The sequence below is a fragment of the Anser cygnoides genome, chromosome 18 (genome assembly GCF_040182565.1).
Source record: "Anser cygnoides isolate HZ-2024a breed goose chromosome 18, Taihu_goose_T2T_genome, whole genome shotgun sequence".
NCBI classification, from domain to species: domain Eukaryota; kingdom Metazoa; phylum Chordata; class Aves; order Anseriformes; family Anatidae; genus Anser; species Anser cygnoides.
The window spans coordinates 9,798,503-9,819,623 of NC_089890.1; the positions used below are offsets into that span (position 1 = coordinate 9,798,503).

At 47.0% G+C, this 21,121-nt stretch overlaps 1 protein-coding gene across 2 annotated transcripts in view; it reads left to right on the forward strand.

The window, feature by feature from the left end:
• Window positions 1–969: 969 nt before the first annotated feature.
• Window positions 970–21,121, forward strand: part of CLTC (clathrin heavy chain) — a 31,365-nt gene continuing 11,213 nt past the window's right edge. The window contains exons 1-18 of one of the 2 annotated variants that reach the window (XM_066979406.1): window positions 970–1,242; window positions 8,207–8,414; window positions 10,580–10,848; window positions 11,188–11,349; window positions 12,138–12,251; window positions 12,652–12,825; window positions 13,600–13,797; window positions 14,494–14,694; window positions 15,267–15,419; window positions 15,681–15,803; window positions 16,054–16,191; window positions 16,545–16,709; window positions 16,827–17,007; window positions 17,686–17,849; window positions 19,135–19,260; window positions 19,844–19,986; window positions 20,379–20,613; window positions 20,964–21,086. In XM_066979406.1, the coding sequence (XP_066835507.1) occupies window positions 1,201–1,242; window positions 8,207–8,414; window positions 10,580–10,848; window positions 11,188–11,349; window positions 12,138–12,251; window positions 12,652–12,825; window positions 13,600–13,797; window positions 14,494–14,694; window positions 15,267–15,419; window positions 15,681–15,803; window positions 16,054–16,191; window positions 16,545–16,709; window positions 16,827–17,007; window positions 17,686–17,849; window positions 19,135–19,260; window positions 19,844–19,986; window positions 20,379–20,613; window positions 20,964–21,086 (2,919 nt within the window). In that variant the 5' untranslated portion in view covers window positions 970–1,200. The remainder of the gene's footprint in view (window positions 1,243–8,206; window positions 8,415–10,579; window positions 10,849–11,187; window positions 11,350–12,137; window positions 12,252–12,651; window positions 12,826–13,599; window positions 13,798–14,493; window positions 14,695–15,266; window positions 15,420–15,680; window positions 15,804–16,053; window positions 16,192–16,544; window positions 16,710–16,826; window positions 17,008–17,685; window positions 17,850–19,134; window positions 19,261–19,843; window positions 19,987–20,378; window positions 20,614–20,963; window positions 21,087–21,121) is intronic. The other variant, XM_066979407.1, reaches the window with a different exon arrangement.

Consider the following 21,121-nt stretch of genomic DNA (forward strand, 5'->3'; position numbering starts at 1 on the left):
GCTTGCCTCTCTTGCTCTCCTTCGTTTGCAGTAAGTCACCTTTTGTGTAAGACAATTTCCCAAAACCAGGCACCCCTCCTGTCATTTCTCAAGCCTCGGTTACGTGCAGCTGTGTCTCCTCCAGTTGCTTTTTCAGGTAATTAGCTGGCTGCTAGGGTGAGGTTACAAGTAAGCGCTGGCCCCGAGTGTAAAATATGAAGTGTTTTATCTCTGTACAGGCTGTGGCCCCATCATAAGCTATCAAAGGCCTCGGGCTTCCCTCACAGGCAGTGTGGCAGCGTGATTCCTCACAGAGAAAGCAGCAGCTCTCTGGGGCCTCATTTTTGCGCCAGTACCTATGAAATATTCCTATTAAAATGGAAGACAGCCGGGGCAGGGGGCCTTGGGGGGCCGTGCTGCCTTTGGGGAAGCCAGGGGCTGTCCTTTGCTGAACCTGGAGCCTGAGTTCTGATTTAGAAAAGCCAAAAAAAAAAAAAAAAAAGAAAAAATCGGGAATTCCTGCTGCTTTCCCTCAGGGTGTATTTGTATCCTGTCACCTGCACCCCCCCCACACCCTCATGCTGGGCACAGACCATCTCTTTTCCCACCCTAACGCTTTTTTTATTGTTTATTTGTGCTTATTTTTCACTTGGAGCCGCGGGGAGGGGGCGGCTGAGGCCTGAGGGGGCGGTGGGGCGCCCCGCCCGTCTCCACAGCAACCGCCCCCCCCCCCCGCGGAGGGACACGGCGGCAACTCCCGGTGTCACCTTGCCCCCGGCACGTGACCCGCCGGGGCGGCGAGCGCGGACCGGAAGTGACGCAGCCGGCCCTCGGTCGCATGATGTGGCAAAAAAAAAAAAAAAATCCGCGAGGGGAGGGGGTGAGCGCTCAAATAGTCCCTTCCGGCGGCGGATCCTTCCGCCGCTCCCATTGGCCCCCGCGGAGGACGCGTGAAGCAGCCGGGGAGGTATCCTTCCGCCGGGCCGGCGCTGTTTAAGGCCGGTGCCGGGCAGGTGAGGGCCGGCCCCTTCCTGCCGCCGCGGGATCCTTCCGCCGGCGGGGGCAGCTTCCGCCCGGCCGCGGCTCGCCGCTCGCGCTGCCCCGCTGCGCTCCGCCATTGCCAGGCTCCCCCCGTCCCCCCCCCCACCTCCACCTTCAGCTGAGGAGGCGCCGCCGCCAAAGCCCGGGCCGGCTTCGGAGCGCAGCCGCAGCCCCGCCGCCATGGCTCAGATCCTGCCCATCCGCTTCCAGGAGCACCTCCAGGTGGGCGAGGGGCCGCTCCCCGCGGGCGGGCGGGCGGGCGGAGGCCGCGGGGCCTGAGGCGGGGAGGGGAGGCCAGGCCCCGCCGCTCCCTCACGGGCCGGCCCCGAAGGGCACCTTCCGTGTGGGGAGGGCGGGCTCGCGGCCCGCCGGGCCCTGACGAGGCCTCGGGGCGGGCATCCAGCCCGGGGGGGGGGGTGTCGCGGCCCCTCCGGTGCGGCGGGAGGGGGGCACCGGGAGACCGCGGGGCCGCCCCCGTGTGTGGGCGAACCCCCCCCCCCCCCCCCCCCGTCCTGCGGTCCCCGGGCGGGGGTTTTGTCGCTGTCGCCGCTCCTGGCGCCGCTTTCCGGAGAGGCGGAGCGCGGCGGCGGCGCTGCCGCAGGCTGGCCCCGCAGTACGGCTGGGGCAGTGCGGGGCCGGGCCGGTGCCTGCCGGGTTCCGGGGCTGGGTGCGGGCAGGGTGGCGGCGGGCCCGAGCCGGATGCCGGGAGATCCCAGCCGAGCGAGCCTCCGGGTTCGTCGAGGCGGCTTCGGGCAGGCGCTAGGGACAAATCCCGAATTTGAATACCAAATCCCGGTTTTGGTTGAATTTGAGAGGTCGCCTCGGCTCGCGGCCGGTGGCTGCGGGTGAAGTTGGAGCACAGGGAGGGGTCTGGAAGCGGTGGCACGGTTGTGCAATGCGCGCTTGGCGTCTGGCGGGTGCAGGGAGAAGCGCTGCGAGCCGGCCTTCTCCTCCTGGCTTCCTGCACCTCTGGTGGTGCTCGGCTTGTCCTCGCTGCTGGGGAGAAATGTTTGTGGATAACTCGTATAATAAAAGTTATATTGATGTGTCTAAATTGGGTCTTCTGACGTCCGGCCCTTAGCAAACCCCCTGTATCTCCAGTGCCCTGGGATGTCAGCTCACGTGTGTGGTTTGTGGCTGTTTGGGCAGGCACCAACATAGTGATGGCTTACACGAAGGACAGTGACTTCTTTCCAACCCAATGGAAAGAGCTTAATTTCTAGGCACCTTGATAAAAGAACGCTTGCAAAAATACTCATTTTGTTGTGGGAAGTGCCACAGCCATAATGTTATTTTACACTCAAAAAAAGTATTATCCACTCGGAGCAGCAGAGCCTAGAGCAGGGTGTTGGGAAGGTTCTGCTATTCTCGGGTGAAACTGAGCTGGGATAGCCCAGCTCCTAATAAAGCATCGTGAAGCGCATCTACGATGCATTATTAAAGATACAAACCCTGCGTGTGCCAGGTCTCTAATGCCATGAGCACAATTACATAAGGAAACTCATCTGCTGCGCGCCAGAAGCGCTGATAGGTTTCGGGCCAGGTCATGGGACGTGCCTGCTCAGGCTGAGGGAGTCAGCTACTCCTGTCCCATCTCACAAAGAGTATTGGTTTAAGCAATTTCTTCCACAACTGCCTTTGTGAGCTGCTCTTCAGTAAGACTTGGTGTCCTGCCTTCCGAGCCTGCGTGCACGTGGCTCTTGCCCATAATGCTCCGGTTTGGTGCAACTACAGAGCTTCCTCTTTTCATTTCATTGAAAAAACTCGGAGGAACTTGCCTTTTTGGGGGTGCCTTTTTCATGCTGAAACATCTGACTTGCTGTTGGAGTCGATTCTGAGAGCAGAAGCGTTGATATTGCAATGCTTTTGCTGTCCAGAACGTCTGTAGCGTGTTCCCATCTGTTTGCTGGAGTCCTGATGGACTCGAATAATGCAATTTCTTGAGCTGTGCCTGCCCTCCTTCATCTAGGAAAACTGCCACAGGGGCGTTGCGCAACGCTTGCAAGTTTGTAGCTGATGCTTAATGGCACGGCGAGGTACCCAAGTGGGGCCTTATTCGTAAAAAGGCAGGTGGTGGATGTGAATGGGAAAGTTCTTGGAAGGCTATCGTTAGAAGATGCTCTTAGTTAGTCTAGAAGAGCATCGTGCTACATGCAGTGCTAATCGGCAGCAGTTTTCCGTGGATCCACTGCAGGTCAGAGAACGGTCAGGTAACTGTACAAAGCTGCTGATCTTCAGCCCCGAAGATCTAGGGTGGCCAAGTGAGCTGTGGCTTGGGGGCTTTCTCTAGGTTTAAGTGTAAAATCCAGGTGTGTAGTCAGGTTTCAGGCTGTTTGTCAGGCTCGAGTCCCATTACATGGCTTTGAAATCTCAGGAGCGGCAGATACGCAGGGCCTTATCTGTGTATTGTCTACTGTAGATGCCTGCCCTGCCACAGAACCGCAACAACATGCGGTGGAGAAACTTTTCCTTGAGAATTTCCAAGGAGAAACCTTGATTCCTCGCTATCAGAACCACCAGGCTCTTGCCATAAAGTTTTACAGTGGAGCTTTTTACACGAAGTAGCCATGAGGAAACAGTCCAGTGGGTGTGTAGCGTGTTGAATGACTGTGAATCTGGCTGCTCGTATCCAATTCTAGTGATTCTGTAAGTTGATGCCTCTGAACTGGAGGGGTGAAATTAAAAAAAAAAAAAAAAAAGTACAAACAACTGCTTATTTAGGAGCATGGAGGTTTTCTAAGAGCACAGGTTCCTGATGAGTGAGACAAGGTAGCAGGGGATGAGCTGTGCTTGCCACCTAGTTCAGCCACGCTATCCTGAAATACTTAAGAACTGAACTTGGACCAGGCGCGCTGGTGTGAGTGAAGGCATTAATAAATACTCTTCTGTAGCCACTAAATCTCTGCTGCAGCAGCACTGCTTCGAAGCGTTGAAGCCTCCTGTTGGTATTTCAAGAAGTCAGGGTGAAGGCAGCGCTGCCGTGCCCTGTGCTGTTTTGGGGTGTTTCCCCCACCCAGCTTCGTGGGCTTGACTTCCTGAAGCCCGTGAGCTTGGGATGTTCTCGCAGAGGTGTAGGGCAAAGTCTGCGAGGAAGAATCCAGACAACCCAAAGAGTGTGTGGACTAATTGGATGGGAGTAATTAGCTAAGCGGTTCATGAGCACGTCCCTCGCAGCAGGTGCCGGTGATCGCAGGCAGCGGCACCATGCCCGGGTTTCGGCAGGTGGGGTCTCGGGCTGTGGCCTGTAACCAGCGTGGCCTCGCGGCGCCGGGAGCGGATGAGTACCTCAGCCTGCTGGGGTGAGGCCGAGAATAGGAAGGATGTAGAAAGGTTCTTCACTATTGCAGAGGTCTCTTATCTGCTGGAAGCATGACTTCCTAGCCCGCCTCACGCTGTGACTCCTACCTAGCACCGACACGCACCAAGCGCTTCAGAGCGTAACTCGCTGCGGGTTTCTGTGTTAAGGAACGCAGGCAGCAGCTCTGAGGGGTCAGCCCGGGTATAAAACAAATGTGTGAGAAGTTAGCTGAGCATCACGGCTGGAACGCAACGAGCAGCACAAGTGCAGCCTGGTGCCCGCCCAGCTCTATCAGAGCCCAGGAAAACGCGGCCTTGCGCCAGCAGTAACGTGACTGGCTGCACAGCGAGGTGCTTTATTTAAACAAAACAAACCCCTCCGTGCTCCTCAGCGGCTGGGAACGTGTCTGTTGGCTGGCACTTCCCAGCTGCACGCAGATAAGGAGGCTCCGGGCAGAGGCTCAGCAGCTGCTCGTGGCCCCGAGAGCAGTGCTCACATCCTGTTGTGTGAGAGCCGAGGTGAAACGCAAGCTCAGCGGTTCTGTGCCCTTCCTTGTAGGCAAGGAGAAATTATTTGACAGCTAAGCAAAGTGTCAGAAAGAAAGCAAATGTTCCAGGAAAGGGGTCGACGCAGCGGCTCTTGTCAGCAGTTCTGCCGTTCAGGTCGGTGTCGGGCGTGTGTAGCACAGCAGCTTCCCCGGGTGAGTTACCGGGAACATCCGTGAGGAATGCGACAGTGAAAAACTCGTCGTAGCCACCACGCTTTCATTCACCTCAGGGCTGTAGCTCTGCAGCAGCCTGTTCTGCGGTTCTGCTCTGGCGGAGCAGCTCCTGGGCCGAATGCTTTCTTCCCCGCGTGCGTCAGGACACCAGCACAACTCAACTCCAGCAAACGTTACCGTAAAATAACTTGAGCTGTGAATTGGTTGCCCAAGCGCGGCCGGCAAGTTCTGCTTTTTCATTTCCATGAAAGCCAAGGGAGTGATTGTCATAGCGTAGAGTGTTGAGTGGTTCCTTCTTTTTCCCATCTTTTAGGGGGGGAAAAAACCCTGCTGTAGAACCCCGTGCCCTTCTAACTCCGGAGCCTGCACCACAGCTAGTACACGGAGTAGTAGTGAAGTCTTCATAATAAAAGCCTCCAAAGAAACACGCCTGTCGTGTTTCCTAATAATAATCTCAGTCTCTGTTTGCTTAACTTCACCAATGCTTCTGCCTCAGCCACCTGAACTTTAGCCTGGTTGGGGAAGGGAGTGACTGATACTGCAGGGAAGGCCGGCCTCTGGAGAGCCGGCAGAAGTTACCGCGAGCCTTACCATGAGGCAGGTGGCACTCCTGGCTGCTGAAGCTCTTGTGCAAGCCACTGCCGGGATTGTCACCATCGGGGTAGCCTGCCAGGCTCGGGGCTTGGAGCAAACTTCATTCATGGGATCTGCTGAGGTTAAAAGATTAAATCTTAGCAGGAGGAACGTGGGTACTTAAAGACCTCGCTGAAGGTCACGGCTCCATCAGAAAGCTGCTCCAGGCTTGCTTCAGAACTCCGCAGCCAACTGACTCTTTTTTCAAAGAACTACCTAGCCTCAGAAAATGTTACGAAGTTTGTAAAGGACCACGTCTCCCACTGCTAACTGGGGCTGGCTACCTCAGGTGTGACACCTAGCAGATGGCACTTTGATCGCAATTAAGATAAATCCGTCCTGCAATATCCAAGCAACTTTGACCCAGTGGTTAAGTCAGGACCTCCCGAAGAGGTCCGCCATCTGCTAGGACGTGCTTGGGTTTGTTCTGTTCACAGCCTCCATTTGGACATAGTGCTGTGAGCTACTGCCGGGCAGAGTCCTCGGCCCTCTGAGACTGCCCTCCTCTAACGAGGAAGCTGCGCTTGCCGACTGGAATAGCGCTTGTTAAGCTTGCAGCCAAGTAAAAGGAAATGCCCCGTCCTAGTAAGTCTCTCCCAAATGAAGCTGGTAGGACTTCAAACCTTCAAACCTTCTCTGCCCGCAGGGATGTGACCAGCTGCAGTTAGCAGCGCTCAGCTGGTATACAGACACCACTCTCAGGCCTGGAGAACACCTGAAGAAAGGCGTGAAATGGAGGCCTGAGCTTAAATCTGAAACTTGCCAAGTGAATCCCTGCTGCTGGAGGAGCTGTGGTCAGGTTCTGGGGCGCTGGACCTTGCTCCCCTCGATCTGAGCGGCAGAGCTCTGCCCCGTCCAGGAGGCAGGGTTTGGTTTCTGGCACAAAGACAGCTCTCCCCTAGGAGAGCCAGCTAAAACACCCGTCCTTCACCTGCGGGTTTCCTGGCTTTGTTGTCAGGTGGGCGGGTGTGAGGGCAGCTCTCTTGGAATCGAGCCGCTCGCTGCGTTGAGCTGCAGGGAACGTAGGGGTCCTGTCCCAGGCAAACGGCTTCAGCTAGTCAGTCGTGGTGACTTGCTTCAATCTCTTCTTCCAGTCCCACCATCTGGCAAGATAATTGCAATGAAGTGGCGTCCTTTAGGGCAAGGGACTTACACACAGGGTGCCTGTAGAACCAAAGACTGAATCACTTTCTAGAAATACTCTACCTCAGCGAACCCAGGGGGCTAGAAGCGCCTTGCTTTCGAGCCTGTACTTGAAGCTGTGCTGAGATCTGGCAGCCCAGATGCCCTGGGTGATGGAGGCCGTCGTTAGCAATGCCCCTCGTGAAGTTTGTGCTGCTAACCTGGCGCAGCAGGATGGTGCTGGCTCCTTGTATGTGTGCTGCCTGCGAGCCGGGGCAAAGGGGAAGTGCAGTAAAACCCCCTCTATCAGGAGCCGCAAGTCTGCCGGGACAGAGCGGCCGAGGCGTGGTCACCTCCGAGCCTTCAGAGCACAGCCGATAAGAGCTCGGTGTGGTGCTGCAGATTAGCACAGTAACGCCGAAATGGCCCTGAAGAGCTAGCAGCCAGCCCCTCCGGGCGGCGCGAGGGGGCCCGGAGCTCAGAGGGCCTCCTAGAAGGACAGAGGCGTTAGAAGAAGGGCTGACTCCTCTAGTGGTAGAAAACCGAGCCCGTGGTTTTTAAGGGATGCCTACCACAGGCTGGACGTGTGTGTGTGGTGTGAAGTAACTGATTTTACTCCCTTTTTAACAGCAGAAATACAGCTTGCTTTCAGTACTGCCATCCTGACACATCAGTCCGCAAGCACAGTGCAGTGGCGTTGCATAAACTGTGTTTACTGTGCTAGAGTTGCCACGTAAAGGTAGGCATTTAAAGCTTTCCAGAAGCAGGCTGGCTCAGCAGGAAAGGAGATGCTTTGTAGATGCCCGCTGTCCCAAGTAAGGCTGCAGGTGAGCCGTTTCTGCTTTCAGCAGGGTCTGTTTCGTAGCTGTTAGCTCTACCTTCTCGGTGGCGTACAGCCTTGCTGCCAGAGAGGGCTAGGCTAAATGCGAGACAGGTAGCTTTTTTTAACTCTGCAAGTATAAAGATAAAGCTCAGGCCCCTCACGTGTGGCGTTAAGCTTGAAATAGCGATAGCTGCCAAGTTCAAGTGGAGTGAAAGAGGGCTCTGGAAGCGAAGCTGATGCGAGTGGGTACTGAAGGCTGTGACTCTGGCACTGCTACCAGGAGCAGGCAGCTGCCGTGTCCCTTAAACCACTTGAGGGGCTCAAAGGCTGGGCTCTTGAAAAAATAAGTTGTAACAGACCTTGGAGGTAAGGCACCAAGTGCCTGAATGCTGCGGGGCTTCAAAAAGCCTGCTGGGCATAACTGCAGGTGGGTGAGAATGCTGGTGTCATGGCACTTGTGGGTAATGTGCTTCTGGTTTGTGTTGTCGTGGAAGGATACGGGAGGGCTGGTATCTCCTGCAGCTTCCCCCAAAGCTGCCGGTGGCTGTGCCGAGGTAATAACTTAATGCTAAACCTTCTTCTTTTCCAGCTCCAAAACCTGGGCATCAACCCAGCAAACATCGGGTTCAGCACTCTGACGATGGAGTCTGACAAATTCATCTGTATCAGAGAGAAGGTGGGAGAACAAGCGCAAGTGGTCATCATTGACATGAACGACCCCAGCAACCCCATTCGAAGACCGATTTCAGCTGACAGTGCTATCATGAATCCTGCCAGTAAAGTCATTGCATTAAAAGGTACGGAAATCGTGGGGAAAGAAACAAGTGAAGTCTCTGGAGAGCTTTCTGTAGTACTGGTTTGTGACTGATGTAAATCTGTCAGGCAACTTAGGTGGGAGGATCCCTCACCAATTTTCCACAGCTTAATGGGAGCTTAAGTTCAGTGATTTTTTGGTTCCTCTGAAGGTAGCTGGGTAATAAGTTTCAGTTAAGGCTTGCTGCTCATTTGCTGGTCATTAGGATGATTTTTTTGCTTCCCAGTGAGAGTATTTATGGCTTCAGAGTGAGGAGAGCTGGAAAGAAAGTTCAAGCTCTGGTCCACTTCTGGAGTCTCTGGTCTGGAATCCTCTTAGGGGAAGTGAGACCTGATCTCCTGAGTGTAGGATCCATCAGCTGAACCTCTCTGTACAGAGTAGAAAACTCAGACTGGGGAGGAGGGGAAATATTTGCAGAGGCTGTAGTCTTTGCCACACTGGACAAGGCTGGTGCCCTGATTTGTGCATATTTATTAAATCAGCCCCTGATAGGGAAAGTAAAACTATCCGTGGAAGACTTGCGTAGTGCATAAAGCACAAGGTCAGCTCGCTCCTTATCTCTGCCAATACAGAGAACAATCATTCCTCTGGAGGCTCCAGAAGTGTAAGCCTCTTCCTCCCAGGAAGCCTCAAATATTCTGTCGCTCTATAAATTAATATATTGCCAATGGAAATATTTAGAAGCGTTCAATATTACCTAAGTTTGATTTTAATACTGTCCTACTGTTTTGTCACAACTTTAATGCTCTCTTGTGTGTGCAGATGGTGAGTTATCTCGACTGACTGTACCAGTTACTGTCCTGTTTTATGAAAAGAGAAAGCAGAATCAAATGGCTCAGGTTTATGGTGGGCGTGGCTGAACAGTGGTGTTAAATAACTGAAAGCCTAAATTCAGAGTCTTTTTCATGCCCTCTCAAACAAGGGAATCCTTAAGATTCAGAAACTTAATCCACTCCAACTCAGGGCACTTTTAGACTATCACGCTCTTGATATTAAGCTTTTTATAAACAGGACTGACCCTTTAGACTCGAGTTTGATTTTTGGCTGTTAATATCCCTGGCATAGCATGTAGGGTAGATGCTGCCTGAATCTGTTATCCCTTCTATCTAGAGCTCCAGCTGCACTAGACATGGAAATAAATGGCTAGCCTGTAGCTTGAGTAACACTACTGGACACCCTTCTCCAAGCTCTGGAGAAACTCCTGGCTCTGCGTCGTATTTCAGTGGGCTGAACTAATGGTGGCTTTCACCTGAACTAGTCTTTGCTGAGTGAAGGCACTTGTCCACATGGCTTTGGCTTTATCAAGCTGAGATACAGCTAGTAACCTTAACAGAGACCCTGACCTGGACCTAGTTTTACAACGTCTTTAATGTTCCTTTTGGGCTACAGTAGCGTGTGCTTAAGTAGCTACCTCCTAAAACTAACAGAGCTTGGTCAGAACCCTCCTTGCCTATTCAACAGGAAGAAATAATATCTCATACACCACTGTGCTGTAGAAATGATTGCAGGTGGCTGTTCGCGATGTGTGTATTCAGCAATGTGCGTAATTAAAATAACATGTCCTCTTACTTCTTAGAGCTTGTGTTGGTCACTAGAGTCCTTCCATTGCACAGTGTGTGTTCGTTTGGTTTGCAGCCAGTAGCTCTGTGTATCCCGATGGTGCAACTTACGGCTTTTGGTTAATGAGTCTCAATTAGGAAAGGCTCTGCCAGCTTGACCTTCCCGTGTTACGCCCTGTTATACTTGAAACAGATGTGGACATCATTTTTAATGACACTGGCATAGCTTTCCTTGCAACTTTCAAGACACTCGGCTTTACTTTAACCTGGCTTTGATGTATGAAGTATCATACAACTTGTGTAGCTGAAGCTTTTGTTTCCTGCCAAGCTGTTTTCCACATCTGTTTGGTCAGTCAGTAATGGCAAATTCAGACCAAAAAGCATACAATTATGTGGTAGTGAAGTTAGGAATGTGGTCTGGTTAGAATTAGTAGCTGATCGCTGAATGATGTTGCCAATAGATCATAGCGTTTTCTAAAAACTTCACGAGTGTTTAGCATCATAATGCAGCTCGTCTGCTTTGAACCATTGTTTAACATTAAGTAACAGGTGAAAACTGCCACCTGGCTAACAATGTCGTGTTTTTCAGCTGGGAAAACACTTCAAATATTCAACATTGAAATGAAGAGCAAGATGAAGGCTCATACAATGACAGATGATGTCACCTTCTGGAAGTGGATCTCTCTGAATACTGTTGCCCTTGTAACGGATAACGCAGTCTACCACTGGAGCATGGAGGGGGAGTCCCAGCCCGTGAAAATGTTTGATCGCCATTCTAGTCTTGCTGGCTGCCAGATCATCAACTACCGTACTGATGCTAAGCAGAAGTGGCTGCTGCTGACTGGCATATCTGCACAGGTACTTTACCGTGAAGGAGGCCTCCTGTGGCAGGCCTATAGCGTGGCTCTTTTCTTCCTTCTGTAGGAGTAGATGCGGGGTGTGAGGATGTTTTGGTTTTTATTAAAACATTGTTTGGAACGTAAGTGCTTCTTTTGATCTTTACACCTTAGGTGTAACTGAAAATCTTACAGTAATGGTATAAAATCACATAAAAAGTTAATCTGATGCGATACCTTTATAAGAGAAAGCATGGCATGGTACTTCAGCTTAATATTACAACGTATTTGCTAACAGTAACTTAGAGGACTTTGCTGCCCATGTGCTTGCTACTTCTGACTCTTGTTCTGTCTTATCTAGCAAAACCGTGTTGTGGGAGCAATGCAGCTCTATTCTGTAGATAGAAAAGTGTCACAACCGATTGAGGGGCATGCAGCTAGCTTCGCGCAGTTCAAGATGGAAGGAAATGCTGAAGAATCCACTCTCTTCTGTTTTGCAGTAAGAGGGCAAGCTGGGGGTAAGGTAAGACTTGGTTTTAAACATGCGTTAATCTTTAATAACTCATCCTGGTTATCTGCCTCCAGGAAAATAAGTGGTTTAACGCACAAAGTTGCCTCTAGGAAAAAAGGGTCACTCTGGATGCTACTCCTCTAGCGTATATGAAAACTGGGGCGTACACAGCTTCACAGCAGGGGCTACCTGAAGTAGAAGAGAAGTCTGTTCCAGTCATGAAGTGAGGTGATGTGTCATGACTGGCAAGCTAATTAGCTGCTTGAAGGATGTGCCTCTTGGCTTCACAAGCAAAGCTTAAGGGAAAAGCTGTTGTAATCTCTTTGCTGATCCCCAGTATCAAGCTTAACTTCCGAGTTACTGGATGAAAAAATTAAATGCTAGTGTTACCGGGCTAGTTAGCGATCAATATCAATGTCAGAAATATATGAACTACTCTAAGTGAAAGCTGAAACAAAGTAGAGCTAGAGCTAGTTCAGAGAAACATCTTCTGAACTGTCTCAGTATGTTACCCAAGTCAAAAGACTTGCATAAAGTGACCTAAAGGAATCATTGAAGTTTTAAGTAGCTAGAGATAACTAAAGATCATGTTCCATAGATGAGGAAAACAACTGAGAATGAATACCGTATGTTACACCTTATGCCTGTGCAAATGCTCAGGAGGGCTGGTTTAGCTCCTCTGCTTGCATAAGCTTGGGATTAAGGATCAGCAGCAAAAGAACTGCCATATCTTTATTGTTAAAGTCTGTTGTTCTGTGTATTATTTGGAAACTGACAGACTAATCTTACCTATTGCACAGTTGCATATCATTGAAGTTGGTACACCACCGACTGGGAATCAGCCGTTTCCAAAGAAAGCAGTGGATGTCTTTTTTCCTCCTGAAGCACAAAATGACTTTCCTGTTGCAATGCAGGTATGATAACTGCACGTAAAAACAAATCTGTAGCTTCCCTTAGTGGATATGAATGTGAAGCAGGGCATTGGGAGCTAGTTGGCCAATGTAAACCTGAGGTTTGGCGCTAAACTAATTGGTGTGGTTTCTGCTCCTGCTTTAGTAGAGTTAAACTCAAGTTGGGGACTTAAGCAGATTCAAAGACAGCTTGTTCTTATATATGGAAAAAATACTCATGTATATTTAACTGCTTTCCAAGTTCTTAAAACTTGATTCTACTATGAGAGTACTCGAGTATTTGGTTGGAAAAAAAAAAAAAAGCACTTCTAGTCCTCCTGAAATGGCGCAGCTGTCCAATTCTAAAAATTACTTACTCGTTTTATCCAATAGCAAATCTGATTAATCTATTCCTGTCTTGCAGATCAGTGACAAGCATGATGTGGTGTTTCTGATAACGAAGTATGGCTATATTCACTTGTATGACCTGGAAACGGGCACCTGTATCTACATGAACAGAATCAGTGGAGAGACCATATTTGTTACTGCACAGCACGAAGCAACAGCTGGAATTATAGGAGTAAACAGAAAGGGACAAGTAAGAAAGCTTGGCTCGGAAACTACTTATTTAGCCAATCCAACTGGCCTTTAATGATACGCTACAGTGTTCATATTGATGTCTAAAAGTCTCCATAAATGAACGAGACAGAATAACAGAGTGAGGAGTATGGTAGTATCAGATACCTGAACAGCAGTGCACCTTGTCTGTCATCTGGTTTCTTCTACAACTCAGGTTCTGGTTGCATAATTTTACTTTTTTTTTTTTTGTAATGGCAGTCAGTGGGTCTAAGCACCCTCCTACTATTGAGGATAGAACCAAAATATACTTCTATTTTGGGCAGATGTTACTCTATTACAGAGCACCTGCTAATAAAGTCTTAAATATACTAACTTGAAATTGCGCATTCAGGACATCTCAAGTCTGCCTGTTCTGAGCCCCAAAGAAAACTTGCTGTTGTATCTCTGTATACATCTAACTTGATTAAACCAGGCTACTAACATCCTATAGCTAGGGTTGGTTACTTAAGATGCTGAGTACAGGTTACAGAAAGACAATACTTATATCCCTGTTATTTCTTGCTTCTACTTCAGCTCACAGACTTATTTGTCTGCCTTGATGCAGTAACTGGATGATAGAGATTCTTTTCAGCTAGAGGCCTGTTTCTTAAATACAATGGCAAGGCTCTGTGGTTATCAAGGGATGGAGAAGCTTTCAATGTATGCTATAGCTTTCCTTTTAGAGGTTAACTTAGCACCTGCCTCTCCTCTTATATTTGGGCTAACTGAAACTTTTCCTCAATAATTTATTCAGGTGCTGTCAGTATGTGTGGAAGAAGAGAATATTATTCCCTACATCACAAATGTGCTCCAGAATCCTGACCTAGCTTTACGAATGGCTGTCCGCAACAACCTGGCAGGAGCTGAGGAACTCTTTGCTAGAAAATTCAACGCACTGTTTGCACAAGGGAACTATTCGGAGGCAGCAAAAGTGGCAGCTAATGCCCCAAAGGTAATGGATGAACAATTTGAATAGTACTGAACTCTGCTGGCTTAAGCTTCGTGCTTCGGGAAGGTTCACTGGATTCTTCTGAGTGGCAAGACCAGAGACCTGTCCTAACGTAGTACATTTTAACATACCCATGAAGATCCAGTATGCTATATGCTGAGAGTACTCACATGCTGGAAGGTTCTAAATTTTGTGCGAAGCCTACAAAGGGGGAGAGAGAACTAAATGAAGTAATGGCTATGTGACTTAATGCTTCTGGTATAAATTTTAATCCCTCCAATGACAGGAAAAGTCTCTGTGAAATGACAACCTCTAGCTGAGGCTGCACCTGTAAACAGGATAAAAAGGAGAGATGCTAAGATTGAAGATTCACTAAGGCTGGAGATCGTTTAGCATAGTAAATTCAGATGAGAGGAACTTGCTTGCAAGAGCAAGGATGACTTAATTCTGTAGGACAGTCCTCTGATCTTAGACTAGTTCCAGTAGCAAGACAGATTTAATAGGCTACTATTAGGCTACCGCACATGTTCTATTAAAACATCTCAAATGCAATGCTTAACTGTACTGCTGACTGTTTTTCTGGGTTGGCAAAACATAATGTTGCTGCAGTAAGCATTTCCAACTTCAGCTTTCTGGAGGAAATCTTGCCAAGCCACAATAGCAGAACAGGAAACTAAAGTGCATCTCTATTTCTGGCAGGGAATCCTGCGTACTCCAGACACCATACGTCGGTTCCAGAGTGTTCCAGCTCAGCCGGGACAGACTTCTCCTTTACTCCAGTACTTTGGTATTCTGCTTGATCAAGGGCAGCTGAATAAGTATGAGTCGCTGGAACTCTGCAGACCAGTGCTTCAGCAGGGACGCAAACAGCTCTTGGAGAAATGGTTAAAAGAAGACAAGGTAAATTTGGAATAGATACCTTTTAGGTACTTAAAGAGAGATAACTGCCTGGTAGTGCTTTTTTTTGAGGAAAACTCAACTGGGCAACTCCTCAATGCGCTGTGTCATCAAATAGTTGAGACAGAGTGAACATGTGAAGAGATTTAACAGTTCTCTTCAAGTGAGTTGACCAAATACATGCAGAGCTTTATTAATTCAAATTAAAATCACAGCAGAATGAATTTTGTATGGAAGGCTTTTGAGCTACTGCTGCTCCTTCCGTAATTGTTTCAGGCTTCTTCAAATACTGACTTCCATATACTTTGAGCTGTGTTTAAATTTCTGTAATGAGCTGAAGAAACAGGCTGATGTTGGATAACCTAGTTCTTTTTAGCCCTACAAATGCATTTCTGACTCTTGTCAGACCAACCTAAGAAACATCCCTGCAGATGAAAGAGTTAGATAATGCTATCAAGCTTGGCCTTATATTTTTTTAAGAAAATCCTATAAGGAAGACAAATGAGATGCAAATGAAACGCATTTCATCATGACGCTGTTGGGATGGGCTTACTGTACTTATCTCTTTTAAACAGCTGGAGTGTTCAGAGGAGCTGGGAGATCTTGTGAAATCTGTAGATCCTACACTAGCACTTAGTGTCTACCTGAGAGCCAATGTTCCAAACAAAGTCATCCAGTGTTTTGCTGAAACAGGACAAGTCCAGAAGATTGTTTTGTACGCTAAGAAGGTGAGAGGAAACTTAAGTTGCTACGCCTGTTCTGTATTTAGGAATAATTTATGCATGCTCTAAAATTGCTAAAAGTATCGCCTCTCTTGGTCCAAAGTTTCATTGTTAATTATTCCTAGACTTCATACATGTATCCTTCATACTTCCCTATGTAGCCTCCTCCAAATGAGGAAATCGTGACTGCTTTGTGTAAGCTACTGACAGTAGCTTTTACTGAGCTCTGTGTTCTTGCTGAGTTACTACTTTTTGTTCTCTCTTCAGGTTGGGTATACTCCAGACTGGATTTTCTTGCTGAGGAATGTTATGAGAATCAGCCCTGATCAAGGACAGCAGTTTGCACAAATGCTTGTTCAAGATGAAGAGCCTCTTGCAGACATAACACAAGTAAATAATTTTATTGCTGTGAAATGTTAACTCCTGAGGTGATAAATTGGTAAGAGGAGCCGTACTCCTCTTCCATACATCAGGGAAAGTACTTTGAACTGTTTGTTTGGGTTTAGCCTACTGGGACAGTGTTGTTTCTTGCCTAGTTTTAAGAACGCTGTGGCAGCTTGGTACATTGGAAGCTGCACTTGATATTACTTTGTCTAAACGTGCCTCCAGCTCCAAGTCAAAAGCCTAATCTTTTTTGCAGATTGTGGATGTCTTTATGGAGTATAATTTAATTCAGCAATGTACAGCCTTCTTGCTGGATGCACTGAAGAATAATCGTCCCTCAGAAGGTCCCCTGCAAACACGTTTACTTGAGATGAACCTCATGCATGCGCCTCAGGTATACTTTGGGAGTTACACTGGATTAGACAAGCCACTAGTTTGTGGTCCATATCAAATGCCACTGATAAATGTTTAAAATCTTGAAAGCATCTCTGCTTCAACTGTAAAGCTAGAATTCTGTTATTTTTTTTAAGCGCTTCAAAGCCCTAAGGTAGTTTCTCTTCTCTTCACATCATTTCTGACTTTCTCAATTGCACAGAATTGCTGCGAGTGTTACTGTTAATTCCTGGCTTCTTTGCTACAGTTGAAATACAGTTTCTCTCAAGCTAGGAAGTTTTGTTTATGGGGAGCTGCACATTGAATTGTGGCAGTGCTTTAGGAACTAAATGAAACTTTTGTTATTACTTCTAGGTTGCAGATGCTATCCTGGGAAACCAAATGTTTACTCATTATGACCGGGCTCACATAGCTCAGCTGTGTGAGAAAGCTGGCTTGCTGCAGAGAGCGCTGGAACACTTCACAGACTTGTATGACATCAAGCGTGCAGTAGTTCACACTCATCTTCTCAATCCTGAGGTATAAAATCAAATATCCTGAATCTATCAAAAGCCAAGAAATTAACGATTTCTTTCAACACTGACTTCAGAGTGTAGTGTTTTACTTGGGTCTAAAATGGCTTATGTATTTCTGCAGTGGTTAGTGAACTATTTTGGCTCCTTGTCGGTAGAAGACTCGCTGGAGTGTCTGCGTGCTATGTTATCTGCTAATATTCGTCAGAACCTGCAGATCTGTGTCCAGGTAGCTTCAAAATACCACGAACAACTGTCAACACAGTCGCTTATTGAGCTCTTTGAGTCCTTCAAGAGCTTTGAAGGTAAGTTCATGCTCCTGTCTTTAGCAAAAGGAACTAGCGCTCACTTTTTCATACATATACGTGAAGGATTAGGAGGATGGTTATTGGAATGTGGTGCTATTATGGATGGGTTTCTTGCATAGTGTGCTTTTTCTGAAAAACACATGCAATGAATCTATCTTGGAATCTATCTTGATTACTTGAGACAAGTGACTCCCAAGTCACTTAAAGCTGATGGCATATACTACTTGGTTAAGTGAGATTTAGCTGCGAGTTGTGGTAAGCAGCTTTTTCATTGTGTGCCTCTTTTGGTGAAAGGTTGCGAGTGTGGCTTGGACCCAACTACTTCTGATTTTTGGAACCCTTCCTTGCTCTTGTGTAGGGGTGTAAGGAAGGCACGTGCTGGATATTATTTCAATGAAGTTGATCTGTCCCAATTGATGGGAATGAATTACTATTAATCAAAGTTGCATATGATATGCTAGTCTATGTAACACATGGAGACAGCAGGTACAGCTTGGCTAGTGCATCTGGTCGTTGTAAAATAATTGCAATACTTGAATTAAAAGTTCTTTATAAGCTTCTGCAATAGTCCAATTTCAGATTTTCATGTAATCAAAACCAGGCAGGCTTTCTCAAAAGCTAATACTCATCCTTCTTAAGTACTAGCAAAATAACATGTTGACCATTTCCTTCAAGGTTTGTTTTATTTCCTGGGCTCTATTGTAAACTTCAGCCAGGATCCAGATGTGCACTTCAAGTATATTCAAGCTGCATGCAAGACAGGGCAAATTAAAGAAGTAGAAAGAATCTGCAGGGAAAGCAACTGCTATGACCCAGAACGTGTTAAAAATTTCCTCAAGGTAATATTTGGAGGGTGTGGATTGTCTTGGAGTGTTGGTGTCAGTTAATTGCATGAATGCTTTCAGAGTTCAAGGTTGATCTATCCATTCATTTTACATCTACACGCTTTCTGAAACTTCAGCCAGGTGAACTGCAGTTTAGCTCTGCTAGGATAATGCCAGTCTGTGTAAATACACGCTAACTGATGGGAACAGCTGGGATTTGGAGCATCTCTGTAACATAGTTCTGAAGAAGTTCACGTTCTGTAGCCTGTTATTAGTGCTGAGCTTATTGACAAATGTAACGTTGCTAGAAATATCTTGGAAACAGTGTGGGAGGGGAAAACTTTATCTGGGAACATTTCCTGCCTTCATATTTGTCAGTTACATAGCATAGTCCTAGATTTTGCTGATCACATCTGAAGATGGCAAAACACTTCAAATGAGAAATCTGTAAAATAAACTGGTGTCACTGAGGTGTAAGGTATGTAAAATGCCCAAGCCACCTAAGATAAGTTATCAAGCTGTCAAATTCCTGATGAAAGCTATTGTTTTTTGTGCTGTTCCATGTCTGGAATGTGCAGGACATGTACCAGGTAAATCTCCCAGTACAGGCTTCCCTGTGTAAACTCCCTAACTACAATTTGTATATGTAGGATTATATTCTGGGATGTGCATGTTCAAATAAGTGCTCTGAAATGTGTGTTTGGACTGGTGTCCACCATGTAGATGAGCTTCTGTACTGTAACAATTGTAATCTTATGCTCAAAGTGGAATAGCTCTAGATAACTTAATCTGGTTAACAATTTCAGTACGACTACTAGCTTGACTCTTGCTGTTCTCTAAATCCATTGCTACAAGGTATCACAGGACAGTGGTGCTTGGAGTCAGTTCTGTGTGGAAGCTTTCTGTTATGGTCCACAACTTAATTTAGTCTTGGTTAAATTTCTTTTTGAAATCCCAGAGTGCTAATCCTGCACACCGATAACCAGTGGCAACTAAAAATGCTGCCTATAGCTTAGACTCACGATAGTTGTACTGTGTTGTAACATTTTGTAGACCCTGCCATGCAAAGCAGCACAGTTAAACTTCAGAAAGCTGCTTGCTGTAGGCCCTGATGTGGGTGTATTCCTACTTGCTGCGTATTGTTTTAAAAAAAAAAAAAAAAGTCAAATAATAAGCTGTCGTTATTTGATTGACCATTGAATTTGGGGCTTTCCAAGTTCAGCTTGCTTTAACAATTTGATTATACCTTTCTGCTTGACCCTGAGAACAAAACCAAATTACACAAGTTCTTTCCTTGTAGGAAGCTAAACTCACTGACCAGCTACCGCTCATCATTGTGTGTGATCGCTTTGACTTTGTCCACGACTTGGTGCTGTACCTGTACAGAAATAATCTCCAAAAATATATTGAGATCTATGTACAGAAGGTAAGTTACATTTTTTCACTTAGCTTTAATGGGTCAAACTGATCAACCTTTCTAGTATTGTGTGCAACTATAAGCACAATGTTTTTATAAGCATTCAGCAAGAAGTCTCATACTTGAGACTGATATCTAAGTATCTATTAGTGGCCCTTGGCAAGTTAGCCCTTATGTGAGTCAGAGTTGTTATTTATTCTTCAGTCAGTCAGAGTGTAATCCCCCAGTAATGTGCCTCATTAAGGAGGAAGACTTGGTAGAGTAACTGTAGGTTTCTTACAGTAATTTTAACTTCCAGCTTTGGGGCTGGGAGGGTGGGAGATTCTCCTCTACTGTTTCCTGCAGGGACAAACTGGCTTGCTTTAGGAGCTCTTCCTATGGGGGCTGAGCACTAGCGAGCCACTGAACTGTGTTATGAACCCCTGCTGACTGGAGAATTGATTTTTTTTTTCAAGCTTGTCCAGATCCTCAGGAGATAGGGCAGGAAGATGAGGTCACTCTGAGCAAGCAGCGTTCATTTGTATTTCTAGGGATAAGTACTGACTCTGTGCTGCATGACAACACGCTAATTTCTTAAAATGATCTTGTTTAGGTGAATCCAAGCCGCCTGCCTGTTGTTATTGGGGGACTGCTTGATGTGGATTGCTCTGAAGATGTGATCAAGAACCTTATCCTTGTTGTGAGAGGCCAATTTTCAACTGATGAACTTGTTGCAGAGGTTGAGAAGAGAAACAGGTACTGAACTTCTGCAAGTCTCTCAATACCTGATGGACCGGTAATCGTAACGCTCATCCATCCGTGTGCATCCTCAGTATGTAACTAACCCTGGTACTGACAAATAACCAGAAGCTGCTTTTGGGTGAGAAAGCAGCAGAAGTCTGCTGTAATTCTTGGCTGATGTGAGGACCCCCATTAAGTAGTCTTGAGATAATGAGCTGCTTTAGCATGTGATTCTTAAATGTCAAAAAGTTATCCCACTGTAGTAGTGAACCAGAATGCAGGCCAAAATGGAGTACTGTAACTGGTTTATTTACTGACTTTCCTACACTAAAGCTGACTTATATAATGAAGAAAACGTGCAAGGGGATACTTATTCAACCTCTAATGCAAAACCACCTTCTTTCTAGGCTGAAATTGCTTCTGCCCTGGCTGGAAGCAAGAATTCACGAGGGTTGTGAGGAGCCTGCAACTCACAACGCGTTGGCCAAAATATACATTGATAGCAACAACAACCCAGAGAGATTCCTGCGTGAGAATCCTTACTATGATAGCCGTGTTGTTGGCAAGTACTGTGAGAAGAGGGACCCTCACCTGGCCTGTGTGGCTTATGAGCGTGGACAGTGCGATTTGGAACTCATCAACGTATGTATGCCAAGGCAGCTGACTCATGGCTTAAGTTCTAACCTGAATATCGCGGGATAGGTACTTCAGGACAATTGCTGACAACAACATTTACTTCCTGAAAAATACTAAGCTAGGAACTGCTCACTTGCAGTCGAATAAGTAGCTATTTAAATGTCCCTTTGTAGATGAATGAGAAATGAGAGATTGCTCTGGAAATCCTAGAATGGGAGGCTAATGGAAGTATCAAAGCCCTAGATTTCTAGCCCCCATCTCAGGGGGCTTATTTGATGTTACATTACAATTAGTTTGTCCACTGGTAGACTCCAGAGTTGTGACTTCAATCTGAAAAGACTTTGCTTTTTCACTAGGTGTGCAATGAGAACTCCCTTTTCAAAAGCCTTTCTCGTTACTTGGTTCGCCGTAAAGACCCTGAACTGTGGGCCAGTGTGCTATTGGAAAGCAACCCTTACAGAAGACCACTGATTGACCAGGTATAGCTGATAAAATATTAAAAGCCGTTGCTGTC